General features: G+C 44.0%; 3 protein-coding genes across 5 annotated transcripts; 2 read left to right on the forward strand and 1 right to left on the reverse strand.

Annotated features, from left to right (window-relative positions):
• The first annotated feature begins 922 nt into the window (after positions 1–922).
• LOC123112771 (germin-like protein 9-3) lies at positions 923–1,837 on the forward strand. The gene has a single exon (XM_044533861.1). The coding sequence runs from the start codon at positions 960–962 to the stop codon at positions 1,623–1,625; it is 666 nt and encodes a 221-aa protein (XP_044389796.1). The 5' UTR covers positions 923–959; the 3' UTR covers positions 1,626–1,837.
• Positions 1,838–1,998: 161 nt separating this feature from the next.
• LOC123112770 (protein HAPLESS 2) lies at positions 1,999–8,352 on the reverse strand. Of its 3 annotated transcripts, none has more exons than XM_044533858.1 (18): positions 8,033–8,352; positions 7,792–7,935; positions 6,996–7,084; positions 6,632–6,671; positions 6,074–6,131; positions 5,931–5,991; positions 5,506–5,584; positions 4,975–5,109; positions 4,702–4,899; positions 4,488–4,568; positions 4,308–4,408; positions 4,128–4,245; positions 3,683–3,715; positions 3,434–3,527; positions 3,252–3,340; positions 2,859–2,977; positions 2,631–2,731; positions 1,999–2,541 (listed from the first exon to the last, which is right to left on the reverse strand). In XM_044533858.1, the coding sequence occupies exons 1-18, from the start codon at positions 8,240–8,242 to the stop codon at positions 2,102–2,104; spliced, it is 2,190 nt and encodes a 729-aa protein (XP_044389793.1). In that variant the 5' UTR covers positions 8,243–8,352; the 3' UTR covers positions 1,999–2,101. The 3 variants fall into 3 exon arrangements, with proteins under 3 accessions (XP_044389793.1, XP_044389794.1, XP_044389795.1); XM_044533859.1 differs by having other exon boundaries at positions 4,176–4,245; positions 8,033–8,304; XM_044533860.1 differs by lacking the exon at positions 7,792–7,935 and having other exon boundaries at positions 8,033–8,304.
• A 3,079-nt stretch (positions 8,353–11,431) lies between these two features.
• LOC123116620 (acyl transferase 1) lies at positions 11,432–13,580 on the forward strand. The gene is made up of 2 exons (XM_044537561.1): positions 11,432–11,970; positions 12,423–13,580. The coding sequence occupies exons 1-2, from the start codon at positions 11,526–11,528 to the stop codon at positions 13,364–13,366; spliced, it is 1,389 nt and encodes a 462-aa protein (XP_044393496.1). The 5' UTR covers positions 11,432–11,525; the 3' UTR covers positions 13,367–13,580.
• The last annotated feature ends 3,494 nt before the right edge of the window (positions 13,581–17,074 follow it).

Below are 17,074 nucleotides of genomic sequence, written 5' to 3' on the forward strand. Positions count from 1 at the left end.
CCAGTGAGAGCGTGCTACTGCTAAGTATTACCTGTAGCGCGTCCTCTTTACCTGCGCTGCTGCTAGTTAGCAGTAGCGCGCGTCCTTTTGACAAGCGCTACTGATAATGCTCCGTGTATAAGGTTTTCCCTAGTAGTGTGAGATCGCAACCGTCGATGCCTCGCCACCAGAGATCGCCGGTCCGGCCAAAAACACCACCACCACTACTGTTGCATAGTCATATACTGTGCCTCAAATCATCGCCACAAGTCATCGTCTGTAGATCGCATCTCACCGTTGAAGGGAGAGTAGAGACATCCCCGCCGCCGCCAGTGTCGGGACTTAGCCCAATCACTGGTCTAGCAGCGGCGAGGGCAAGGGAGGATGGGGAGGTAGGAGGCGGCGACTGTGCGGAAGAGAGGAGATGGACCGCGTTCAGACAAGACAGATACAATGCACATTTTTTTGTTGCTAGACTTAAAAAGTGTGGCGGCTCTTCTATCTTTTATTTTATGATAATATAGTAAATAGATAGATGGACAATTTGATGCAGTGTTACATACTTGCAGGCTCTTTGGTGAACAAGTCAGCAGCTCCGATTGATCAAGTTGAGAGTGATCGATACACACCCACACATCCAAGTTTTCATTACAATGGGAACAGAAATAAATCCTAGGCTGCATATTGTAGGTATATCCATATGATTGGATACACCAAGAGTTGCATAACATCGGCCAGTTAATTCTTCCTCAGACGTGTGTCAAACTGTCAATTCGCGCTAGCTGGACACAGCTTGTTGTTCTGCAATACTCATACTTCGTCCTTGGTTTCTCAAACTCTTCATCACATCACTAGTTTTCCTCTTCTGTATAAATTGACAACGCATCAAGTAGTTCAACATCTTCACCACAGCTCACAGCCACAGCCTCCATCAATCAATCTCTTAGCACGGCTAAATTAAGAAGCTACATTCATTTCCAATGGCGTCCATCAACTCCTACTACTCCTTGGTGTTGGTGGTGATTGCACTGGCCTCGGCGCCGTTGGCCGCCGTGGCCGGCGACGCCGACATCCTCAGCGACTTCATCGTGCCGACTTCGATGATCGGCATGCCACCAATGAACATCACCGGCGACTTCTTCACCTACACCGGCTTCAGCGCCGCCATGAACATGACCATGCCGAAGCCGATGCCCGGGACGCAGAACTTCACGGTGACCAAGGCAACCATGATGGAATTCCCTGCGCTCAACGGGCAAAGCGTGGCCTACGCCATGCTCAAGTTACCCTCCGAATCCGTGAACCCACCACACACCCATCCCCGCGCCGCCGAGCTGCTGCTCGTCCTTGACGGCGCGCTCTCCGTCGGCTTCGTCGACACGGCCGGCAAGCTCTACATGCAGGACCTGGCCGCCGGTGACATGTTCGTGTTCCCCAAGGGCCTGGTGCACTACCAGTCCAACCCGGGGCGAAGTCCCGCCGTCGCGCTCTCCGCTTTCGGCAGCTCCGCTCCCGGCACCGTGTCCGTGCTCGTCACCGTGTTCGGCACCGGCGTCGATGACGCCGTGCTTGCCAAGTCGTTCAAGACCGACCTGCCCACTGTGCAGAAGCTCAAGGCGGCGCTCACTCCACCGCCCAAGAAGTGATTCATGTGCTCTTCTTCATCAGTGTATCGACGCGGCTATGAATTAATAAGGCCCTGAGCTAGTGAGCGGGATGAACAATCCCGGCGCCGCCAAGTAGACACTTACTACTACTCCCTCCGTAAACGAATATAAGAGCGTTTAGATCACTAAATGCTCTTATATTTGTTTACAGAGGGAGTACTATGTAATAGTATATGCTTGTTGTGGGTGAGGTGTGAGTTGTGATTGTGCTGATGTGAAATTTTATCTGATCCAGGAAGTTGTACATCTGTCTGTTTATTTGATGTGAGGTCGATGGTCACGGATGCTCATGTCAAAGAACTACAGACGCAGTAGCACAAGTTGCTCTGTACAACGTAACGGCAAACAGAAATGAACAACATGAATCACACAAGTCGCGACGAGTTCCTAATTTCCTTGAAGTATCTTATATACATCGACCGGCACTGAGCCAATTGATCACAACCGTCCGTCTTCTACGCCGCCCGGGAGTGGTGGCGGCCCTCGCCCCCGCCGTGCCTCTCATGGTGCCCACGCTGCTCCTTGTACTCCGTGCCGCGGCCATCATCCCTCTCCCTCTGCGGCGCCTTGCCGTGGCGGTGGTGCTTGTGCCCGGCGTCCCTGTGCTGCACGCCGAGCGCCCCTGCATGCCGGTGCCGCTCACCGCCGTCGGCCGCCGCGTGCCTGTGGAGAACGTGGTGGTGGTGCTGGCTGGGCGCCCCGCTCCTGTGCTTCTTGTGCGCGTGCGGGTGCTTACTGTGGTGGTGACGGTGGTGGGTGTGGGCGTGCTCGTGGTGGCCTCGGCCTCCCCGGCGCTTCTGGTGCGCGGCCTCTGGCAGCCCGAACACGTCGTCCCAGCAGTCGTACAGCGGGTCGAACATGCCCTTCTGGTGGAGCAGCCACAGCAGCACCGCGACTGCAACGCCAAAAACACGGAGAAAATGAGCATTGGCGCCGTGACCATGAAGAAAAATAGCCACCTGACGAAACAAAATGCTTACGGACCTGCGGGTAGCGTGGTGAGCAGCAGGCCGAACATGACGAGCCAGCCGATGCATATGTACTGGATGTGGCAGCTCAGGTCCAGGAAGCTCGAGCACTTGGTGCTGTTCCACAGGGAGTGAAACAGATAGATGAGCTAAAATGATCAGAAAGGGTTTTTTTGAAACGGAAACTATCAGAAAGAGTAATAGGCACAGCTGAATTCGAATTACAGATAACATTATATATTACCTGCATGATCTGCCGGTGAAGAAATCGATCACGCTGTCCCACGTGTTGCGCCACAAGGTTTCGATGGCTTCGATGAAACCCCTGATGCCACCCTTCTTATGCTGCTTCGGTGGGCCGATCTACATGGGTTTCAAGGGCAGTAAGCAATGTATGTAGCTCAGAGATGGGAACAGCACGACACAATTATTTGTCATGGTAAAAAGGGGATCCAGATCGTGCGAAAACACAGATCTGTGATATCAAAAGTTTATCAAGGCAAGAGACACACTGACATCAAAGATCGGGATGAAACATTGTAGGCAACTCTAACTATCTCCCTGGGCTTGTTTTAACAGAAAACAAAAGCTAATGAATCCTAACAGGATCACTACAAGGGAACAAACATTTCAGAACCTGTGTTCCATTGTCAAGAACTGTGGCTGTAGTAGAGAATTGGCACTCTGCTCTGTCAAGTTCACTGAAATCTGACGCTTTCAAAATAGCTGCAATCGACCACAAACAAATCCCATGTTAATCCCTAAAACAGGACTTTGGATTTAAGGACAATGATGAGCTGTCTCTGGTTTCTAACTCACCCGAGCAGCGATATTTTGATGCTTGGTCTGATGAGGAACGCAAATAGAATGAGCGGATAACCACTTGGCCAGGTTTGATGATGAAGAATTGCTCCTGCAAATTAAATTGCAGGGTAGCTTCATGAGAACAAACTGAATGAGCAAATAACCAAAGCAGGGAACTGTGCTGATGAATAATTAACTGAAATGAAGTGTTGCAGCTCGTCAATCAAATAAAAAGAGAAAATACCGAGACCGCAATAAATATACCTCCACATAACTGATGCCACTTAAGCAGTCGAACTGTAAAAAGAGTAAGGCAGTCATCAGAGTTCAGGAAAACTGAGGAGGCTAAGTAAATCATCTATTACATTATTAAACTAATCGTTTTATATGTCAAATATATCTCAGTCGAACAATGTGGTTGAGGCTAAGTAAATCATCTATTACATTATTAAACTAATCGTTTTATATGTCAAATATATCTCAGTCGAACGATGTGGGTGCGTCTATGTGGGTATTCAGGTAATAGAAAGGTTATTCATGCAAGGACAACAAGGATGATGGGTAGGAAATCAGTACATGCACCTATCATCTTAGTAGAAAAGAAAATTAATGGAATTAATGAACTATCAAAAGGTAGTATTGTCTACAAATATATCAAAAGGTATTGCTTCCGTGCAAAGAAAATTATAATTTCCTTGGCGATGCATACTGTCAAGCTATATGAAGCTTCCAGTTTGCCAATGTTCTTAATTGTGACCTTGGCAGTACCAACTTGGCTTAAGGCTTCAAATGTAGGGACATTAATGTCAATTATTTTCCCTGGACTCCTGAAATTGACAAATCAGTGCAAGGGAAATGCAAAATAAAATTGCGTAATTATTATCAGTACCTCTGGTATACATAGTTTATATCATCAGCACTCAGCTCTATCAGCAAATTAGTATTCAGAGGTTCTGTGATTCCAATAGAGAATGAATGAGCTCCTGCATTCTGTGATGGGTATGTATCAAATGCTTTATCCAATGCTAGCATAAAAACAGGACTCAAGAATAAATGGTGGGAATATAACCGGGTGTTGGTTGATCCTATCAAATCTTCCCTGCACAATATACTGGGGCTCTTGGTTTCTGTTTATTCGATTGTCGTCAGACTGAAAAAAAAATGATGAAATAAAAACTCAAGACTAAACAGTTACAATATTAGCAGATTGTGCTTCACGAACAAGAAGCTCGACACTTATCCTTGCAAAAGAAAACTTAACACTTGCTAATGCACAACCTTACCTCCTTGAAATTCCAAAGCTGATTGTACAAACAGCTCCCAAATGGTGATCCACAGAGGTTAGGCTGGTTTCTGTAAGCTTCATACCCAACACCAATCTTGTTGCACTCAAGTCCATCTAATGTAAACCGGACTCTCTCCAACAACATCCACCTGGAAAACTCATCGCCAAGAACTTGCGGGTGACCGTCACCACCACCCTTCAATATTTCAGATATAGAAGGAAATTATGAAGTTGCGTGAGAGAAATACATGTATCATAATTTGCTGAATACCTTCCGTGGAATCACAAGATAGAAGTCTTCAAATGTTGGCATACTATTGTAACCAGCAAAGTCACCAATGAGATTTACCCTCAGAAAGTTATCTTTAGAAACAACTGTTTTATTCTCTGGACTAACAATAACCTCCTGCAGTGTAATGTCAAATTCTTAAAGGCGTACTGCTGTTGCATAAGTGCTTTGCATACTCGAAGTTGAAAACAGCAAACCAGATATAAGAACAGAAAAGTAGTCCTTTGGACGATACTTTGATTTTATAAATAAATAGAATATTGAGAATATTAGTCCTTAAAGGGGTACAAGATCGAACAATAAAAGCGCAGTAAGCCAAGGCTCCCAGACTTGGTAGAACTCCAGTTAGCAAAGGCATGTGAAAAATATAATATCGTCATCAGGAGGATTGTATTTTGCTTGTGCCTATTCGTGCCAACATATTGTCAGCATGTACATAATCATGGTAATTTCTTCAAGAGTCTGTATTCTATACTAGCCTTACAAGTAACAGTGCAGAATTTTAGTGCCTACCGTTACAGAAGAGCCTTTCTTTACTTGTACTCTGATGCTGTACCCAGTAAAACTTTTCTTAATTCCAAAAACATGATACCTGTTTATAAGCAATGGAGATACAGTGATACACAGATTTACTCAAATTTTGACCTGAATAATGATAAAAAAATTGAATGGTGTGAACAGCCTATAAGTTTGGCATGAGCATATACTCCAAGATTCTACTTAAAAACAAATAAATAAACTAGATCACCATTAATCCCCAAAATATGAACTGCCTACTTGATGATGTTAGCAAAGGAAAAGAAAGTACTATGACCGTGTCAGACCGAAATAAGAAGTACAAGATATTAGGATATCGTGTCAATTCAAACTCAACAGGTGGAGTTCTTAAGACAATATTTATAAATATTACAAAGATATCTCACAATTAATGCCCATACCAATCACCTGGAAAACGTACACAGTGAGCCGTATTAGCTTTGCCTTTAATCATTTTATCAACTGCAAGGAAGATGCATGTGAAAGGTGTGACACAATGTTATACTGAAAATGCAGGAATGCTAAAAAAAAATTGTTAACTCACAAATTGATCCGCAAGACGAACCAACACGGCGATGAGGCCCACATGGACAGCAAACCGGCTAGTGCAATGCAAAGTGTAGAGAAAACATTAGATTTACCGTGAAAAAGAGAGGAAACATTAGAATCATGAGATTGTAGATCATAGCTACATGTAAAATACAATAACAAACTAAACGAGTATATGACATGCAGATACATTCATTGCACAAGCACGTTGAAAAGAACTTCATATGTGCCTTTATTTTTCTCAAAAAAAAATCAACAAAGGGTGGATTTTATTGGTTCAAAATGGAGCATCAAGAGGATACAAACACTATGAGCACACACCCGGCCTCTGCATAGCTAGGATGCACACAGCCAACACCAACACACGAACACAAAAACACGCCAGCACCTAGCAAAGTCATATAAGACTAAAGCTATGCGCAGGCGAGGAAAAAAAAGCCCCAAAGCAATCAGATCCGCGGTTTATTTGGTCAAAAAGTGTTTGGTTCAATATTGCTACTACTCAAGACACTGAGATAATAAAATAAGGATGACAAAGGCCAGTGCGTTTCACCTCTGTATGCTCAATTACGTGACCGTTCTGATCCCATAACCTAGCCATATTCATGAAATAGAAATCATCAGTTTATACGACATTGAAAATGTGTATAAAGAAGGATGCAGAAATCGAGGGAATGTCTGAAGATATGAATGGCCATGAGAGTAAATGGTATATGCTACACAAATGTATACGGCAACGGTTATACTATTGTAATAAACTCGCACCAAAAGTGCTACAGCACAGATTATTGCTGTCTAAAACTGAAATGGTGGGTCTGTGATTATGAAGACCTGCCAATTGGAATCCCTCCCAGAAATATTGACGAATGATGATGACAACCTATCAACTGGATCGAGTCCCAAAGTTTTTTTTTTACCTTTCACAAACTCCAACAACATCAGCACCAGCATCTGACTCACATTTATGTGTCCTAGTAAACATTTCCTCTGGTTTATAAGCAACATCCTGAAGAAACGAGCACAGACAATAAATCAGCTCCAAATTCACATGATTTGTTAGGGAGTATAGTGTTACTGGTAGGTAACAGTTGATATCAGTGATATGGCTAACTTTACAGTGCAACAAGCTGCACATAAAAACAATCATACAACAAAATGCTAAAAACATTTTCAGATGCAAATGGGGTTGCTATAACAAATGAGGCGATGCAAAACACGTAAGCATAAACGGTCCCACTCTAGCGATATCAGATCATAGTGAATGGCATTCCAATGTTTTGATAGCTCTGAAACATTTTGGAAATCCGCTTCGTCGACTCCCTGTTTATCCATGACAAATAGAGAAATATCCCTATGATGTGCCCATTCCAAAACCTAGAACACGGCATTTCAGCAACGCTACGCTACAATAGGGCCACAAAGTGATGGGAACGGACAGCAACAGGGACTGCCAAGAGCCTGAAAATAGCATGCTATTTCCAGCTCGAGTATAGTACACCTAAATTCCTCATGAAGGAATGAACGATAGCAATTAACACAGGCCACCACAACACAGCAAAATAGTAGAAGTACCACAGGAGCCAGCATTGTATGATGGCTGGAGGCTGTTTGGCTCTAAGTCTTAAAGTGGAAAGTGGCATCCTACTAGCTATTCATCAGAAAAACCAGACTCCGGTCTGTTGGTCAGGTGGGGCACAGGCAGAGGGGCTTTACCCTCATGTAGTTGATGGGGTAGAGCGCGTAGACGGCGGACTTGTTAATGGTGATGACGGGGGGATCCCGCACCGTCTGCATCGCCTGCGCATCGTTCTCCTCGACCTCCACCACCTGCGCCACCAGCGACGACTCGCCGCCGCTCTGAATCGAGCCCCCGAACACACACACCGTCAGTACAAACACAACGCACGGCTCGAGAGGGGGAAGAGGAGGAGGAGGAGGATGAGGATAGGCTTACGGAGCCGCTGGGGACGGCGAGGTTGAGGACGAGCTTGCGGTCGCAGGCCAGGGCGCTGCCGGCCCCCGAGTCCAGGGCGCAGCGCTCCAGGCGGGACTTGGAGAGGATCTCCACCCCGACGGCGGGCCCGACCAGGGTGGCCGCGGCGAGGAGGAGGAACACGGCGTGGTTAGCGGGCCGGGAAGGAGGGGGGCGGCGTGGAGGAGCCATCGGCGGTTGCCGTCGCGGCGGCGAAGGGCGAGTGGGGTGGGGTGGGGATGAATTGCAGCAACTGGCAGCGGAACCGCAGGCGCGCGCTTCCGCCTCGAAATGGACGGCGAAAACGTAACCGCTTGCGCGTCATGGGCCCCGAGGCTCTTGGGCTTGCGGTTGTCTCCGGCCCTCCGGGACTCCGGTTCCCCACTAGTTTCTTTTTTTTTAGTTGGGATCCCCACTAGAGACTCTACATTTAACACCTACAAAAAAATGGAATTTACATTTTTCTCAAAAACAGAAAAACTCTAGATTGCCTATATAAAAAAAAATAGTTCTCTACACGTCGCCATAGGCCATCTTCCCGTCTCCGATGCAAAAATTACATATGAATAAAGAAAACAAAGGCATCACTATATTCTAAGGATCGTTTAGACCATTTTACAAAACAATAAAAAGAAAGTTCCTAGGGGATTTCCCCCCTAAATAAATGTTTTTACGGATTTCCGGTATGTCCCCTATCAAAAAACACAGACACTTGGTACATAGTCTAGGTTCTTCTCAATGAAAATACAGTGTTCTCTAGTCTATACCATTGGTGGGAGAGGAAAACACTATGAATTCGCTTAAAATGCAGGACTCCAAGTTAAGTGTTCATTTATTTATTTATTTGGGAAAAGGATCAAATCTATTATAAATATTCACAGGAAGTAAAAAAATACCTCAAACATAAACCATATTGCCGCCGCCAGAACGAGCCGTCGACGCTCCCATACCGGAGCCGGCCTGACCTTGTCGACGACGACCGGAAGTCTTCGTGCACGTGCCCCTAAGGACTAGTGCCCCGGAGCCGCAGTCTCGCCGTTGAATCCTTAAATAGATATGCAGAACCTGGCACAAAATATCGTTGTTGCATACACACGATGGGAAACCCTAAACTCACCGCCCCGAGGAGCTGGCAGGAATCTATGCCGAAGCTCCTTCTAATCTATCCCAATGGACAAACTTGAGGAGGATTGGAACCCGGAAGACTGACTCAAAAAAGAAGCGGCGCCATCCGTCCAAACGCCGCTCGTGAGAAGTAAAATCCTACCTATCTACTAGCCGGATTCGAGGCACCAGAAATCCCCCCCCCCCCACCCCATCGGCCGCCGGAGCGGCAGGCGGAGGGGAGGCGAATCCACGAACTCGCCATGAAGATCGAGGGGAGAAAGGTTTTCTCTAGTCGCCTTGCGAGAGGGGAAAGATATTTTGACAGTTAAGCGTTGGATGAATCCTATGCAGACTTCTTCCCTTCACAAATATTTTATATTTTATTATAATTTTTTTCTGATTTGGATGTATATAGACGCATTTTAGTGTGTTTGTCTACTCGTTTCAGTTGGTACGTAGTTTATATTAAAATATTTAAAATATTTGATTATTTTTTTATATTTATGAACAAGGGTGTAGTATTTTGGCCATGACATTCATTTTTAAATATCTGATTATAGAAGGCCTAAGAAGATTTAAAAAAGACAAGCTACAAAAAGAAATATTATAAGGTTTGCATGTTTGATAGTGTTTACAGTGATCTAGTGTAGTTCGATGTTTTTGTGCCCTATTATAGGGCTGCGGTTGGAACAGAAAAAATTCAATGCCCTAAAACTAATTGTTTTGATGCTCTATTATAGGGTTGCTATTTTTTTTACCCCCGGAACCGTAGAACAATAGTTCTACGGTATATTTTCATTTATAAAAATAATATGTACAAACAAAAAGAATGGGAAAAAATACAAGGCATCTAGCCAACTCCAGTTTTTTCTAACATGTCTAAATGTTATCTGTGAGATCTTATGCAAGAAGGGAATTCATCCATTGCTCAAGAGTGGCAACGTTCTTCTCTTTAGTTCGATATTTGACCAGAGAGAGATCTTGGTATAAGCCCTGCTTCCAGGCATGAATTCCTGGGGGGGACAGCATTGAAAATTTTCCCATTCCGTTGCATCCAAATGTTCCAACAACCCATAATCACAATGTCCATGGCAATCGGTGCTGGGAAGCATTGCTTGAGAAAGATGATATTATCAAAAGCAGAAACTCCTCTGCATCTGTGAGGAGCAATAACATCCCAGCAGGAGAGAGCAAAATGGCAATCCCAGAGCAGGTGCAGTGATGTTTCTTCAACATGGTCTTGACAGATGGCACATTCATAACTTGGAAGCAAGAAAATTTTCCTTTTGAGCAGACTCCTGGAGCTGACTCTGTCATGAAGAAGCAACCAAAAGAATATTTTGTGTCTGATCCTTTTTATAGGGTTGCTATTGAAGATGCTCTACGGAAGCAAAAACTTTGCCCTTTTATGGACTTGGCTTTGTGGTTCTCTCCGGTGACAAAATGATCACTTGGCTTTGTGGTTCTCTAGCGAGGCGATTCCAATCACAATAGTGACGGTGATGAGTTGTGATCTTCCATCGAAATCGAAGCCTGACTTACCATACGTCGTCCCAGTCCCTTGTCCACGACTGTTTAACATGCTAGGTTTGGCGCGGCTATATCATGGGATTATCTGCATAGGTAACCCGCAAAAAAAAAAATTCTGCATAGGTAACCTATATCGTGGAGAAGTCGAAGCCACCGGCCTGCGAGAGTGCGAGAGGCGGCGACGATGACATTCTGGGCGGCATCAATCAATATGCGTGGCTTCTAGTGGGTCCTGACAACGATTTTCGTCCCGGCCGTTGTATTCGGATCAGATTAACTAGGCAAAATCTATTTCTTATACAAATGAATCAAATAAACTGGACAAAGATGATATTAAAAGTAGAGTCTATTCCCTACTTTTTCCTGTATATGCATGGTAATCGAAATGCTGCTTCGATGCATGCATGGTGTGTGGCTGTGGGCAGCAGCTACCTACCTACCGCGCGCTGCTAGCTGACGACGGACGACTCAAAGTCGCGTAAGAATATGCGCGGCCGGCACGAACTGAAACTGGTTCTCCAGCGGCGGGCGGGCTCACTTCATCACTTGTTCAAAGAGCTACAAACACTTGACAGCTTCAACGTTGTACGCCGAGTTTGCTTTTGGCATCATGTCTTTGCCATCCTAGCTTGAACCGGTCACCATCGCCATCGCCATCGCCATGCATGTACTCTACTCATCAGCTGGTGCCTATATATGTGTGCTCGAGACGCATGTCATGGCAAACCACACTACAACCAGTCATCTCTTAGCTAGCTTCCACGGTTCCACCGTCCCAGCGGAGCACTCCCTCAAACACACGCATACACGCACCTTCGCCAAAACCAGTTCCGCCGCCATGGTGACGTTCACGGCACGCCGGAGCGAGCCCGAGCTGGTGCGCCCGGCGCGGCCGACGCCCGTCGAGACCAAGGCCCTCTCCGACCTCGACGACCAGTGGTCGCTGCGCTTCTACGAGTCCATCGTCGGCTTCTTCCGCAGCCCGCCGGGCGAAAGCGTCAAGCCGGGCAAGGTGGCCAAGGGCATCAAGGCCGCCGTGGCGGCGGCTCTGGTGTACTACTACCCGATGGCTGGCCGTCTACGGAAGCTGTCTGACGAAAACAAGCTGGTGGTGGACTGCACGGGGGAAGGGGTGATGTTTGTGGAGGCCACCGTAGACGTGCGGCTGGAGGACCTCGGCCAGCCGCTGGTGCCGCCATACCCGTGCGTCGAGGAGTTCTTGGGAGACGCCGGTGACACCAGGGATGTGGTTGCCAAGCCTCTGCTTTTCCTGCAGGTAGCTAGTGTTTCTTAACTGTATTTGTTTCGTTTTCACTTGTGTTCTTTCTCTAGTTTATTTATGAGAATTATTACGGGCGTCAGTATGCGAGGAGTATTAGTTTGAGGTTTTGGATGCATTATTACGGTAAAACTATAGGCAAATTTTGCCAGGTATTTGTTTTTGTATTTTCTTGTTGTGTACTAGCAGCATATAGTTACAATCATATTCACTCCAACTATAAGGTGTTGTCAAGTAAAATGAATAAATTATTTATTCATCAACACTAGGACTTAGCGTAAAAAAACTTTGTCCAAATTATATTTGTCTTGACACTCGCATCAAAATACAAATGAAAGCACATATGTATACTCCTATGTTACCATTTTAATTATAAAAATGAGTACATAAATATGAAGATGGATGACTTTAGTGGCCACAATTATTTTCCTGCCAAAGCATGTCACCATTCATGAGCTAACCCTATGCGTTGTGTTTTGCAGGTGACACAACTCAAGTGTGGAGGATTTGTTATTGGGCTTCACATGTGCCATTGCATTGCTGATGGTTTTGGTATCCTCCAATTTATCAAATCCATATCCGATTTTGCATGCGGTGAACTCATCCCAACCACTTTGCCCGTATGGAAACGAGATACCTTCACAGCACGTATGCCACCCTCCATCACGCATGTCTACCCAGCATATAAAACATTTATTCAGGGGTTGGACTGCACGGGAGATGACGTGATGCTATCAACTCCGCCGCAAAGCATGGAGGTGCAATATTTATTTTTTGGACCGAAAGAAATATCAATTTTAAGGAGCCACCTCCCAGAACACCTTTCCAAATCCACCACAACTTTTGAGTTGCTTATGGCTGTTATGTGGCGGTGTCGCACATTGGCACTTGGTTATGGATCTAGTCAGAAAGTGTGTATCATGTTTACTTTAAATACACGTGGGAGAAGTATTAATGGTGAAAGTCTTGTCCCACGTGGTTACTATGGAAATGCACATTTTTCTCCCATGGTCGAAATCACAGTCAATGAGCTTGTGACAAAGCCCTTGGAACAAGTACTTGAGCTGATACACAAAGTCAAGTTAGGCACCACAAAAGATTGCATGAAGTCAATGGTTGATTTGATGGCATTATGGCGAGAGCGTTCACCTTTCGGTATGGACAGAACATATGAAGTTAGTGATACAAAGTGGGTTGGAGGCAATGCATTGAAATTTGGGAAGGCCGAGCTAGTTGCTGCTGGCACACCACATGCTGGTGACTTCACGTCAAAGTTAATTAGCTATCATACCAAGTGCAAGAATAAAGACGGTGAGGACTCAACCGTGGTATCAATCTTACTACCTAAACTTGCAATGGTGAAGTTCACAAAGGAGATGGCGATTTGGTTGAAGAAGTAGAAAAGGAGGAACACAATAAGTCAGACAGTGTTATATTTATGTGAGATTTTACTTTTAGGGTCATCTAGTCTCTTGCTCCAAACATCCAGCAAAGTTGGTTGTGTGTTGCCATTAAATAATTAGTAAAATAGGCAACATCCAACTCGGTGATTCTCTTTACCTATATTGTCTCAATGGTTGTATTGTGAATTATGATTTTCTTATTTTTGTTAACAATTATACATAATAGTATTTACCTTCAGTAAATATATTACAGTTGGCAAGTATTATGTCTGTTGGCCATAATTTTAATGTATCATGTGAAATGATTTATTTACATTAAAGGCGCATGGCCTAGCAATTTCATTAAAACATGGAAAAAGTAGAAAACAATCTAGTATATGTACAAGTCACTTGGATGTCAAAACAAAAGAAAGAAAAACAAGAAGTTCCATTGCCACCAATAGTGCTGGTCTATATTGTCTATATCTATATTGCCACCAATAGGAAAATAGGCAACATCCAACTCGGTGATGCTCTTTATCTATATTTTCTCAATGGTTGTATTGTGAATTATGATTTTCTTATTTTTGTTAATGATTATATATATGTAGTAGTATTTATCTTCATTACATACATTACAGTTTGCGAGTATAAATTTTGTCTTTTGGCCATAATTTTCATGTTTCCATGCCAAATGATTTAAAGGAGCATGGCCTGGCAATTTCATTAAAACATAAAAAATAGAAAAAATAGTATATGTACAAGTCACTCTTGGATGTTAAAATAAAAAAAGGAAAACTATAAGTTCAATTCCCACCAGTAGTGCTAGGTCTTGTCCTATAAGCGAAATGTAGCACCTTCAGAGTCTTTCTTTGAAAACAATGACTGGTATGCTCAAGTCTAATATTCGAAAGGACGATGAGAAGCAGCTCACCAAATTTTGCATGTTGTATGTTTTTCCGTCTCCTCCCACGAATCATCAAGATATCAATTATGAGCAGGGAAGCTCGTGTTGATTGCTTAGTAGAAGCATGCAATTTTTTGTTCTTGAGAAATTTAATTAGAAGGAGCCTTTTTTATATAAATTTAGAAGGAGACAATTCTCTAGAAGTTTCTAGAAAAATGGTATTCACTAGCAAAATGTTTGTCAGACTCGAACTCCCCTTTACAAAAGCAGGAAGCTTTATTATAATTCCGACCCTGAATTGCAAATTCATCAACTGTAAAGGCTTCCTAGCTAGTGGAGAAGAGGTCATTTAGGGAGTTGAACTTTGGTCTCGCTGAAACTCTCTCCGGACTCAGTTGGTTTGTTGTTGCGAAGTCGAAGCTGCAGTGGCGGGGCCTGGTGGCGTACGATGACGAGCAGCAGGTGGTGGTTCGTTCGGTCATCTTCTACAGCGTCAGCCATGCCTAGTTCTCCTCTGCAGTTCTTCGCTTGAGTCGGAACTGCGCTATCTGGTCACAGGTGGCTGAGTCCTGGCGCGGATATTCATATGGTTTAACTCGGTCTCTGGAGTGTCGATTGAGTCGACGATCGCCAACTCCGAAGTCGGAGTCATTTGCTCAGAGTTTAGGGATGGCGATGATGGCTCTAGGGGAGAAGTGGCGACAATGACGCATGCGCGCTGTCTCGATGAGACCCCCTTTGGTGTGGTACCTTGTCCTTATGTGTGTCACTCATTGGTTGTGATGATTATTTTTGTTCGGTTTTCCATAATTAGCTGGGAAATCTGGTTTTTCCTCGGTTTTCTTTAATTAATCGAGCAACTCTTTTCTTCTCAATGAATGCAGGAATCTTGCCATTTTTTAAAAAAAAAGATAGCATAACAATGTGGAACTACCGAACTAGGGCTGATAAGCATATCCCGTGGAATATTCGCCATTTGTCATCAAGTGCCAGGAAATTGAATATGGAATACGAAGCTATTTTGTTTTTCTATTTTGAAACAACATCACGATTTGGTAATCCATAGCAGAGTGTGGCTGGGATTTGCCCCATGCTCCCAACAAGGCCGCACTTGACGTTTGGGCCCTCTATTTCAAGTCCCCTAGGTGTTGTGTGTCTTTCTGTTCAGTTTTTCTCTCTTGCATTACCGAGTGCACATTTCCTTGTGTAACATATGTGTTTTTCAGCGGACGCGGATTTGATGAACATGGTTCCACGCGCATTCATTATGAATAGGAAATTTCAAAAAAATACTAGAAAAAAATCCAAAAATCTGAATATTTTGTCTAACATACATAGTCGACCAATGTACTCGCGTATGAAGTTTCACGGAAAAATGTCATCCGTTGTATTCTGGGCAAAATTTCAAATCAAGGCTATATTAAAAAACACTGTTTGATGAATAGTTTGGTTTCAATTGTATTTTCTTCACTAAGAATGGCACATGTGTCAATACTTCATGAAACTTCACACATGAGTAGAATGTTCGATCAGGTTTGGTACCCCAAAATTTTAGAATTTTCCTGTATTTTTTGTGAATTTACTATTCACATGGGTGCACATGCAACCATGTTTACCTTTGTATTTTCGTTTTGCAACCAACACTAGTAGAAAAGGGGGCAATGGTCCAGGCCGGGTTAGCCCATTAGTCCCGGTTCAGTCCAGAACCGGGACCAATGGTGGCATTGGACCCGGTTCGTGAGCCCCGGGGGCCGGCCGGGCCACGTGGGCCATTGGTCCTGGTTCGTCTGGATCTTTTGGTCCCGGTTGATGGGACGAACTGGGACCAATGGGCCTCGCTTCTGGCCCACCATCATTGGCCCCGGTTGGTGGGACGAACCGGGACCAAAGACTACCCATTAGTCCCGGTTGGTGGCACGAACCGGGACTAAAGGGTTGGTCCTCGTTGCGGCCAGAGTTTAGTCCCACCTCGCCAACCGAAGGGCGCTCACACCCGTTATAAGCCCCTCCCTCTCTGCCTTGTTGAGCTCCTCTCAAAGTGAAAATAGATGCCCTTATACAGGGAATTTGACCTGAATTCATATTGAATTTCTCTAAAGTTAGTAGAAATTTATTATGAATTTAGGTCTAATTTTCTCTATAAGCGCATCTATGCTCATTTTTTTAGTAAAGTTAATGACAACTATTTTTTTTCTATTTATTTTTGAGTAGTTTTTTATATAGTTTTTTTTCTTTTCTGCTATATTTATTTTTGAGTTGTAATAAGTCTTTAAAAATAAAAAAGTGGCGCAATGCTCGTTAATTAGCTTCAAGCCTTTCGGAATAGTGTACACTGCACTGCACATAGCTCCATGCAGTCTACCATATTCCTCAAGGCTTAAAGCTAAGCAACATGCAGGTTAGCATTGAGCCTCTTCTGCATCGTCTCTACACTCGGGGCTTATAAACCGCTGCGAGTGCCTCTCGCTTGGCGAGGTGGGACTAAAAAACAGCCGCAGAAAGAATCAACTAAAAAACTCTTTTACCGGTTCATGGCACGAATCGGTACTAAAAGGTGCTCGTGGGGCACCAGCCTTAAAACATGTACCAAATAAAATGTCTTTATAACAGCCTTAGAACTGGTACCGAAGGAATCAATTAAAAAGCTTTTATAAACCTCTAGTATTATTGAAACTAAAATTATATAGAATTTTGTTACAAACTTTAATAGCAAAAAGGATTATCATAAAAGAAAATAAATAAGTAATTAGAATTCTGTTCAAAACATTAAAAGCAAAAAGAATTATCATAAAAGAAAAATAAATAAGTAATTAGAATTC

This window comes from Triticum aestivum, chromosome 5B, assembly GCF_018294505.1.
Source record: "Triticum aestivum cultivar Chinese Spring chromosome 5B, IWGSC CS RefSeq v2.1, whole genome shotgun sequence".
NCBI classification, from domain to species: domain Eukaryota; kingdom Viridiplantae; phylum Streptophyta; class Magnoliopsida; order Poales; family Poaceae; genus Triticum; species Triticum aestivum.